We start from the raw sequence: 11,398 nt of genomic DNA, 5'->3' as shown, positions 1-11,398 counted from the left end.
GACTCGTCTAAATTTAGATTTTCATTTAATTAGTCGCCAGAAACATCCATACACAGGACAAGCGAGTAATACTGAGAAAATGTTCATCAACCAGCGGCAGCTATCGTTACTGGGAAAGCAAGTAGCAACAAGGAGGTCAAACGGGGTTACTGGGTTGTTGATATAAAAAGCAGCCACACGGTCTGGTCATATTTTCTTCCCATGTGTTGATAAATTGAGTTGTTTAAATGGTATTACATGGGGCGCCCGGTTAGCTCAGTGGGTAGAGCTAACCGGGCCATGTACCGAGCCTGAGTCCTTGCTGCAGCTGCCCAGGGTTCGAATCCGACCTGCGACCCTTTGCTGCGTCATCCCCTCTCTCTGCCCCCCTTTCCTGTCTGTCTCCAGCTGTCACTATAATAAAGGCAATAAAAGCCCCAAACAATAGTATGAAATAGGCTATATATCTCATTTTCATTAAAAATGTCATTTAAAATGACGGAATAATAGATGAATGGATTGAGCCACGTCTCTGTAAAGTGGGAACAACGGTCTCTGATTTCCTGTTGCTGGGTTAGCCTGAGTTTCATCCATTTCATTTTCCTGAGCCTGGACATTATCCAGGTCCAAACTGGGTTAGCTTAGCTATTATCCCGCCCTCCCTGCCTCTCTTCTCTCCCCCTGATAGGGACGCTTTGGATCAGCTCGTGGCATATCTAGAAACAAAAGCATGTTTTCTGTTAAGTGACAAACTGGCATGTGTTTTTGGCAGTGAGATGACATGTCCTCTTATTGGCCTGTCTGTGTAAACTAACTGATTGTGTTATTTAGAAGAATAGGTGCTGTGTGTATTTAAGCCAGATGGTCTGGTAGTGCTGGATAGACAAGCTATACCACAAAGAAGGACCTCGCCACGGTCAAGCTGTCCCTCTGTGCTCCCTTTGCTAACAGAAGTAGAGAGAGCATCAGTCAGGTCTGGCCGAGTCCTTCTCTCAGTTGTCTTGGATTATGCAACAGTGTCGCCATTCTTCCACCAGCACTACAGTGAATACTGCTGATAGAGAATCACTCAACTACAAAGTGGGACTGAAGAGCAAATAGTTATTATAAGCACCATGTGGCTGTCCCTGTCACACAGGCTGCAGTGAAGTGGTTTGCTTATGGAGCGCGTGCAGTGAGTAGATGAGTGTTAATCAGTGTTGAGCTGAAGGAGAGCAGCTGAGGGGATGTGTTTGCCCGCAGGCTGATGAACTGCAGGATTCTCTTTGCTCAAACTGAGACATCAAAGTGAGAAGAGAGACGGGGACCAAAAAAAAAAAAATAGCGTATTCATTGACGTCACATTTTCACACAATGCCACATCCCAGTCCCAAAACTCAGAGGTGACTGCTGTGAATGCGTAACTGCAGTGCAAAGATGAAAACAAATGAATATCTTGGAAAAACTAATGACCACAGGAGTCAACAACAAGCTGTGAACAATGTGTCCAACGCAACTGGAATCCTTAAATATATTTAATATTGGGCATCTGACAATACTAAGTGCAATTATTAATATGAGATGAATGGATGTTTAACTGGAAGAATGTCGACATGCCGTGATCAGCTAGAGAGAAGACGTCTCACTCTGTTGGAGCTGAGACTATAGGTTGTGTGTTGTCTTATAGAGTGGTGCTTAAACAATCTTTGGCAGAGTACAGGAGCACACAAACCTGACAGCAGCGTAGCTTTACATTGACCCGCCATCCACTAATTAGCGACAGGTGATGTGGCTTGCTGCCGCTGACGTTTGTTGCTTTAACTGGCAAATGTGACATCAGCGCTGGCTAAAAATGAGAAGGGCTACCTAAATAGTATATATAGTATATATATATATATACTAGTATATAATAATGTATATGATATTATATAGGCTATATAATATAAATATAGTATATTATATATATACTATGTAAATTATAATATATATATATATATTAATATATATATATAGAATACATATATTAATAACTATATTATACGATATATACTATATATTATATTAAATATATATATATATATATATATATACTTTATATCAGCATATTATACTATAATGTAACTTTTTTATTTCTAGGTCGGAGCATGCATATTTCTTTTTCTTTGTAAAAGTGAAATTGAAGTCTTTGTGCCTTGATACCACGATTGATATCACGCTTCATTTTTCATCTCACCAATTAGAATATTTACATATTTGTATTTTGATTTAACTGTGATACATCTTTCCATTCCCACCAAATACTCACTAGAGCACCAAATGTGGATTAATTTGCCACTACAAATATTCCACAACAAACCCATCATTTCCTCCTGTTTGAGTTATGTTTTCTAAAAACTACAGTGAGCAGCTGTTCTAAGAAATGACTGAGCCCCTTTTACCATGAAACTATATATTTATGAGGCTTTAAAGATTTATGTTTTCAGAAGGAACCAGTGATCTTGGGGCTGAGTGACACAGACGTGAGGGAAGTCAGAGAGGGATGGGAGATGGAATAGTGCACTGTTGATTTTGGAGTTTTCATTGGATTGCTACAATAACAAACTATAACATCACAAGTCTTCCTTCTGTTAAACACAAACAAACAAACAAATGAACTATTATTTTCCAAACCTGGTTGAAGTCTGAAGTCCTTGGTTGAAATAGGTTATAGATTTCCCAGCTAGCCTCTGTTCCACAGGCCTGCTCAGTGGTTCTTTTCATGCCAGGTTCCTTTTCATTACCCTTTATGAAAATCTGAAACATGATAGATTTTCATTCAGCTTAGAAAATTCTGTCCATTTTCTAAGCTCAATGCGTCTCAGGTACTATACTGCTCAGTAAAATTACAATTATTATGTTCTGTCAAAAAGAAACCTGACCATTAGTTATCGAGTTGGCCTGTCAAGGTGTTGTTCATGGGGACATTTGAAATGGATTTTGGAGGAAAGGTCGTGGGTTCACCAAAGTCATTAAGACTTATCCTCAAAAATTCTCAGGGGGTTCATTTCTGTATTTTGAATGCTGTTCTCTCCTGCACAGTGTGTCTACTATTTGCCTTAATCACAGCCTCTTTCTCTGTCCTTCTTGCTTTTTCAGATGTTCCCAGCAATGTTGAGTTGAAGTTCTTGTGACAGTGGAGGAAAAGCCAGGCCAAGCAAGTCAGTACACATAATACATTTTAGCTTTCAGTAGTGACTTTGTAGTGATACGTAAGTATATCATAACGAAGAACACAGACAGTGTTACTGGAATTTCATGAGCTATGGTTACTTGATCTGACACCTCTGTGTTTATATGTATGCAGCCTGATGTGGGAAATTTGATTCTGATACCAATTGTAGTGAGGAAAATTCAGATTTCGTCAATATGACGACTGATAGTGAGTTAACTTTTTCTATGTGGATTTTGCACTGATACTCAAAGGTTGCTTTCCAATACAAGAAACTTTATTAAGGAATATTTAAGTAAAAAATTCTGTAACATGAGTTAAGATATACATTAACAACCAATTCTAGTTGACATTGCTAAGAGTTGCGTCTTCTGTATGAATTAATCACTTGAAAACCTTTAGTGTTGAAGTTAGTTTACTTTTAAAATTTTAACAGTTAAACTCACTGCCAAACTCAGACTTGCAGAGAAGCACAAGGCTTCTAATACATTTCATGCTAACAGATAAGTGGCAGAGTTCACAAGAGAAAAAGGTCAAATTTGACCTCACAAATTGTGTCTTTTATAAAATTGATGATTATGCTCCAAAGGTAGCTAATAGGTGTGACAGCATCAGTGAGCTTTGTCTCAACAAATGCCATTTTCTTCTTACACATCCAAATTTTCGTGGGCCCATTACTCATTGGCTCTATTAAGAATGACCTTTGAATGAAAGGCTTTTCTGTATCAGATACAGAGTTGGTTAAAGGTTACTTTTACTGAGTTTCTCCTGTTCCGCTGAATGTTTGAACCAGTATGTAGGAATAATTCAGTTACTAAATGCTTAATCTGTAGGACTTGAAGCTTAATACTCAATTGCTAAGTGAATATTTCATACTTCACATAGGATTTCTCCACTTGGATTTTATTATTTCAGGTGCTGTTTAGTTATTTTATCCTGTCAGGAGTACACGTGATTTGTTCCTCCCTACCTCAGTGTTCATTACAGCCCCACATGTTCTGTGACATGTTCTGTGACATGTAAGGGCAGAATTGAAAGAATCAAATGTATTGGAACTCATTTGCACTCCTATGCCTGATTTATACTTCTACCACAAACCTCCTTCCCCTAATCTGTAGCCTGTGGCTCCCCAGAAATGTAACGACACACGGCGGTGACGCAGACTGCAACAACTGTGATTGGTTCACTTGGGGTGTGTGTGTGTGTGCGCATGTCTGAAAATGGGATCCAACTCATGGAAAACCCAGATGAGTTAATAATGCAGTTTGAAAGTCCCTCTTTAAACACACAAAGTGTGTTAAGCACAAGTGGCATGCCTCGCTGTATGACATGCTCTTGTCTGTTTCCTCGTTTTCCTTCGTCCTTTCTCTTTACAGGCATTGTGGAGGAAAAAAGGAAAAGAGGAAAACATAAGACATATTGAGGAGAGAGACGAGGGAGGGTTTTAGTTTTAGTCGCCATTGTTTTAAAGTACATGAAGAAACTCAACACAGTGGCTTAGAGACCCAACCACCAACTAGCGTTTTATGCTCGGCGTAGAGTTCCGCCTTTAGGCCAAATGTTTTACCATTACACAAAAAATATCAACCTGGTGGCTCAGCACTACATTACCAACTTAGTACCCGCTATAACTAATGGCCATGTCGCCATGAAACATTCACATCCTCCATACTGCTGGTTTTGTGCTGGTTCCTCAGTCTTGTTGCTGATGGCTGGTCTTTGTGGATCCCAGAGGAGTGTTCAGCTCTACTCAGTAATCCATTAAACAGCAGATGCTCATTATGACCACAGTCTCCCCACACTGCTCCTCCAGCACTCCATTTATTATCTATTCCTCCCCCTCATCTTCCTCACCTTCAACCTATCTGTCTGTGTCTGTCTGGCATTTCCTTATGCAGTGCTCGTAGGCCTCAGACAGGGAGTGGCTGAGTGTGTATTCAGATCTACTACTCAGTTCTCCTGATAGAGTGTAGATGCAATGCGTGGACAAAATCGGAACAGTCTTTTGTTACAGCTCGGCAGTAATTGCTACCTATGTGAAGCAAATCTCACACGGCCTAGAATGCCACGTATTGATGTTCTGAGGTTCTTTAAAAGCGTCATGCAGCTTTCCATTGTTTATGACTAATGTACTAACAATTCAGACAGTGTCTCTTTGGGTTTTTGGCCAACAAAAGTCAATTTCAAAAGAAAGTTGAGCAGAAAAACAAAACAAATTCTCATTGTCCCGCTCAATCAGAAAATGATTGATAAAACACAGAGTGAATACAAGGTGAACTAAGCATGGTCACTATTATATCATGATACAATAGTATATTGATTCTTTGGACAACAATACGATATAAGTCTGCCACGATACAATTTTGTTTCAGTTCCGGGGACTGCCATCAAATGAGACAATATCATGCTGACCGAGAGGTCCGAGTGTAACAGATGTCTTGAGCAGTCAGTAACAGGTTTGAATAGTAGTAGTTGGGGAAAGGATAGAGGAGAGATAAAACCATTCCCAGCAGTCCAACAGGGCTGTCTGTGAAACAAAATCATCCCTCACTCTTGCTGCCTCCTTTCACACAAGGCAAAATCAAGTTATTATGCTTTTTTCCTGACTCACAGTTAATCCCTGCTTAAGTCGGAAAGCAAGTTTATTTTATCAAGCATGAAATGTGCTGTTCACTACATATTTCGGTCACCATTCTTTTAAGTGTCCTTAGGAAAAGAAAAACCCCAAACAGGCTACTACCAACAGGGATGTCGCCAATCCTTTGCAAAAGAGAAATTGTTAGAGAAGGAATGAAGCACTTTCTTATAGGTGATTTCTTATGGTTTATGATGGAGGCTTTATTACTTTTACTACTGAAAAATAGTAATAGATATAATAGAATAATATACATAGTAGCTTCTTAGGGCCACTAAAACAAGTTTTAATTTTGTCTGAATTGAATTATTTTTTTATTAATTTCAGTATGCTTTGAATTGGTACTTTAAAAACTTCCCTTGTGTTGAATTCAAAGATAGAGTCTGCTGTCTAACATTAACTTCTGTAAAACAAGTAACAAAATTCAGAAGATGTTGAAATAATCTTGAAGGAATTCCCTCGTTACAAAACAATAAGATAATAGACTTCCCCTTCCAGGCATGTTTAAATTTATTCTCACACAATTCGGGTTTATTCAGAAGCATGGGATTTTTCTTTTTTTATGAGCCCTAAAATCAGCACCCCTGTTCCTAACAATTACGTGTGTTTTAAAGAGATGTCTTTTTCAATGGTTTGCTTGACTGTCTCTTTATCCTAAACATTGAGTGACTGACTGAGTGCATCAGTGTCCAGCTGTCATTTGTGTGTCTGCCTCAATTCCATCCAATTAAATTTTATCCATCACCTCGGCCTTTTGCAAACATTTTCCATTCATTCCACTGTCTGTTCACATACACTCGTGCACACACACAGTGAGTTCTAAGGCCATCACAGAGCATGAATTGAAGCCCAAACAGTAGCTGATTCACTGCATGGGTCTTCAGTAGACCGTGGTTTTGTCTGGTGTGTGTGTGTGTGTGTGTGTGTGTGTGTGTGATTGCTCGCAGTACTCACTGCTTCCAGTTGCTGCGGGAGGCTCCTTTAATTAGCACTGCTAGCCAAAAGAATTGAGGCCTGCATGGGCACGCGTCCACACATGTATAGTTGCTCTACTCATACAAAGGCAGCATATTCTAGGTTTCTTATTCATACCAGAATGAGAGTGGTTGATGAAGGACCACACACAGTTATATACAGGGTATTCTCTCTGTGTCATAATGAAGGCAACTATGTTTGCCTGAAACTTTGATTAATTAATAAATAGCATTTTTGTTAGGAGTGTGTAGCTTTTTTTATCCTAAATTCTGGATAATGATTCTGTAAGCAAAGAGTTGATGATATTCATTAATAGATCATTCTTTAGTCATTTCGAGCTTCTGTATTGATGTTCTCTTTGGAGTGTGGCACAAAGGAATGTTTGATCACATTCTTTGCATTGGTACAAATGCTTTTTTTAGTGTTTCTATTGGATATTCCAAAGATAAATGAGATACTGACTTTTTGTGTATTTCATTTAACAACTTAGGGTTAGTTGGTAAGATTTTTGAGTTCTTTTTGATGTTCTAGCCATCAGTTTAAATTATTGGAAATGCACTGTTTTTTTTATTTGGTATGGCAGCTGGCTCTAAATATGATACTCACAAGCTTCAGCCGCAGTTGCTATGGAGAAGAAGGCATAAACCTGAAAGTGAACCCATTTAAACTGCTGAATGCTTTATTGTCCTACAAAGTGTAATCTTAAGCTTCTGTTCGTTGTTAGCAGAGCACACAACAGAGTTTCAAGCTTGATGATTGGATGTTTGTTACTGTAATACACTTTGGACATTCCACATACTTTCCACATATTTTTCATACTTTTTTTTTTATCAAAGCACCAGTTATTTTCTCACAGAATTGTTGATCTTTTGTGCTGATTATTCAGCCAGGATCAGTCTAAGCCTTGAAGAGCTCCAACTGTCTGTCAGCCACAGTATCTATGTGGAAAATGATGTGACTTTTTCTTCAGGCTGCCCCAAATAACAAGGCCTTGCTTGTCTTCATTTCATGTTGAAAGTCTGGGTTTGGACCTTACTGTATGAAGCTTCTTAGATTTTTTTTATCTAAAATAAACAGAGCTGGGACTTGTTTTTCTTATAAAGGAATAAAGTTTTAAAGTTTTTTCCCTTTTTCTTCTCCTCTCTCCATTTCTCTCTAACTCTCTCCTGCAGGGCTCTTCCAGATTTGGAGCGGAAGGTTTTCAGATCTGCAGTATTTTCCAGGTGATTATTACAGACCCTTTTCAATCTAGAACAGATGTTGTCCAATAATTCTTATTCAGCAATTAGTTTTCTTTGGGTATTCCTTTAACAAAATACTCTCAGTGCCATTTGGAGTGCTGCAGAGATGTCAGAATTGACCCTTTGTCCTGCCCCTTTTTGTTCTCTCCTATAATAACAGTTGACCGTGGTCAACTTTCTCCTTTCCTGTACTTAGATACAGTATGCTATATTGCCAGGCTTGTCTAGCATATAGGCACATCTGAAGTTAACTAATGTTAACTAACTAGCTAACTAACAAGTGATGATAGCTAGTGTTTTGCTAATATTAGCTAGTTAACTTAAGATGTGACTATATATATATGTCCCTTTTAATTTTTTTAACCATCTTCAGAGTTTGGTTGTCTTTTCTATATAGACGAGCCTAGCACATAGCATATCTAAGGAAGAGAATGGAGAAAGCTGACTGAGGTTTTGACCGAGGTTTGCTCAACTGTTATTGGAGCCCAGAGCAAAAAGGGCGGGGACTTAAGCCACTTACATGGTGCCTTTCTAGTCGACTACTCAATGCCCTGTACACTATATGCCACACTCCCCATTCACACACATTCATACACTGATAGCAGTGGCTGCCATGCAAGGTGCCAACTGCTCACCAGAATGGAAACTAAGCATTCAGACACAGTAATACACTGAGCAACGGGAGCAATTTGAGGTTCAGTGTCTTGCTCAAGGACACTTTGACATGCAGCATCCATCCAAATGAAGAGCTGCTTCTGGGACACTTTTTAAACACACTTCTGGTGGAATCACAAGCATTGTCTAGAACAACTGCGATCAGCTCCATCGGCCATGTTGCAACTGGAACAAAGGGACAGCTATAAGAACTAAATGTTGATTGAAAATGTACTTCTTCACTTTGTCCTTTTTCCTTCTTTCTTCCTCCCACCCTTCTCTGTCCTAATCCTCTAGGTGTCTTTTTCTGGGATGTCCAGGCAGGGTGGCCTGAGGGGGTTCAGCCCCGAAGCGCAGGCCACCAACACAGACACTCCCACTGCTGAGAGACTACACAAGCATCTACAGACGGACACATCCAAATGTAAAGACACCTGCACCGCTGCTTGAAAGAAAGAACTGACCAAGCAGCAAACAGCTCAGGCTGAACTTTGGACCTGATATTCAGGAGATCACCTGTGTCGTTGCCAGCTTTTATTCAGCCAACTGCCCTTTCTCCCTCTTCAATCACCAAATATTTGACATTCCATCCATCAAATAATCATCTATCCTTCCCTCTGTTCCTCTTAGCATTCAGTCATATGAGTTTTTGCACTGCAGAGCTAGAAGTGGAGAATAGGTAATGCATGATGCTGGCCATGGTGACCTAGTGTAAATGGCTATTCCTCAGCACAGCTCAGTGCCGGTGTCTACTGCTCGATCTTCCGCCTCCACTCCCTCCTCCTCTCACCCCTACTCCACCTCTCTGCTCTCCTTCACTGTTCACTGCTGCTGCTTGCTGCCCAGTCCTGCCTCCCCCCTCCAACACCATGGTAGGTGCAGGCTTGGGTGTGTGGAAGCTAATGAGAGGTGTCCGCCAGCTGGAGCTTCACCGCCTCATCCTGGCACTTATCATCTTCTGCTTACTGTCCATGGCCTTCCTAGCTTACTACGTCTCCAACAGCCCCAAAATCAAGGAGGCCCCACCTTTACCCTTCAGTGACTGTGGCGGAGGAGGGGGAATGTCACCCGGAGCGAGTACTGGGGCGGCTGGAGGAGGACCAGGTGTCCAGAGGTCACCGCTTTTCCTTCCTTCACGCCAGGGCCGATTACGACAGGTGAAGGCAGTTGACAATTCTAGGACGCAGCCTGTTGTTCTGGTGTTTGTGGAGAGCATCTACTCCCAGCTGGGCCAGGAGATTGTAGCCATATTAGAGTCTAGCCGCTTTCACTACCGGACAGAGATTGCTCCCGGTAAAGGTGACATGCCCACATTGACGGAGCATAACCGTGGACGCTACACACTGATCATCTATGAAAATGTGCTGAAATATGTCAACCTGGATGCGTGGAACCGTGACTTGCTGGACAAGTACTGTGCTGAGTATGGAGTAGGAGTCATTGGCTTCTTTAAAGCTAATGAAAACTCTCTTCTTAGCGCACAGCTCAAAGGTTTCCCCCTCTTTCTACACTCACACCTGGGACTCAGGGACTACCGTATCAACCCCAATGCTCCTCTACTGTATATCACCAAACCCAACCAGGTTGAGCAGGGCCCTTTACCAGGGGATGACTGGACCATTTTCCAGTCCAACCACTCTACCTATGAACCAGTGCTTCTGGCTAGCACCAAGTCCTCTGAGGTGCTGGCACATCTTGGACCCAGTCCTCTCCGGGCCCTCCACGCCACCGTGGTCCAGGACTTGGGACTCCACGATGGCATTCAAAGAGTTCTCTTTGGGAACAATCTCAACTATTGGCTTCACAAGCTAGTGTTTGTAGATGCCATTGCATACCTGACAGGGAAGAGACTGTGTTTGTCCTTGGACCGCCACATCCTGGTGGACGTGGATGATATATTCGTTGGCAAGGAGGGAACCCGTATGAAGGTGTCGGATGTGGAGGTGGGTGAGCCACACAAGAGATAACAAGTGATCAAATATTAGCTATAACTTTAAATAATAACTTCAGTTGCCTCTGACATTGCCTAGTGGTTGATTAAGAGATGTTAAGATGCATTCATACTCCTACTGTTAAGAGGGCTTCGGATTGTATGCCAAGGAAGTTCCTGTCTCACACTGAAAGTAGTTAAAGGATCAGTTCACATTTTTTGTACATGTTTTTGAATGCCAATGTGCCATGAGTAACGTTGAACAATTACTATGACGTATGTAAGGGATAATGCTCTCAGAGGTGTCCATTATCAGGAATTAAAGGACGACGGGAATCCATTAATTCCTGTTAATGGACACCTCAAAGAACATTATCCTGCTTTTAACATGGTCACTTGCTCAGCTACGAGCAAAAAATCTAACTTTATGCTAGCAAGATTCAAAGTAAATAACACTGCATAAAGTTGACAAACAAGACTAGCTAGCTATCTGTCCCCAAATCAATATCAATATCCCATCGTTTAGCTCATTGTTTAGCTAGTTAGTCAGGTTCACAATTACTGTTTTGGTTTACTCTCACTGCTCACTTGGCGTCTCTCTATAGAAAGTGTAATTATTTTTTCGTCTCTGCCCCTCATCATCATACTGACTGTCTGACACTTTCATGTAAAAGCATCAATACTTCGCAGAGTTACTTCTTCACAAATTAGTGTTACTAATAATGGTGCACATCTCGGGCGCCCGGTTAGCTCAGTGGGTAGAGCTGGCGACCCATGTACCGAGACTGAGTCCTTGC

The 11,398-nt window shown here is 41.0% G+C and overlaps 2 protein-coding genes across 3 annotated transcripts in view; both read left to right on the top strand.

Moving 5' to 3' along the window:
- The window catches only part of zswim8 (zinc finger, SWIM-type containing 8), a 50,798-nt gene extending 41,677 nt beyond the window's left edge, over positions 1-9,121 (top strand). Inside the window, exon 24 of the mRNA XM_035663065.1 lies at positions 8,969-9,121. Coding sequence (XP_035518958.1) covers positions 8,969-9,121 — 153 coding nt within the window. The remainder of the gene's footprint in view (positions 1-8,968) is intronic.
- Positions 1-11,398, top strand: part of ndst2a (N-deacetylase/N-sulfotransferase (heparan glucosaminyl) 2a) — a 38,020-nt gene that overhangs the window by 8,999 nt on the left and 17,623 nt on the right. The window contains exons 2-4 of one of the 2 annotated variants that reach the window (XM_035663375.1): positions 3,094-3,155; positions 7,949-7,999; positions 8,969-10,614. In XM_035663375.1, the coding sequence (XP_035519268.1) occupies positions 9,541-10,614 (1,074 nt within the window). In that variant the 5' untranslated portion in view covers positions 3,094-3,155; positions 7,949-7,999; positions 8,969-9,540. The remainder of the gene's footprint in view (positions 1-3,093; positions 3,156-7,948; positions 8,000-8,968; positions 10,615-11,398) is intronic. The other variant, XM_035663377.1, reaches the window with a different exon arrangement.

The sequence above is a fragment of the Morone saxatilis genome, unplaced genomic scaffold (genome assembly GCF_004916995.1).
Source record: "Morone saxatilis isolate NCDOM2014 unplaced genomic scaffold, NCSU_SB_2.0 Contig19, whole genome shotgun sequence".
Classification (NCBI taxonomy): domain Eukaryota; kingdom Metazoa; phylum Chordata; class Actinopteri; family Moronidae; genus Morone; species Morone saxatilis.
Note: the sequence above shows the minus strand (reverse complement) of the source record. Positions and strands in the feature narration are given on the sequence as shown.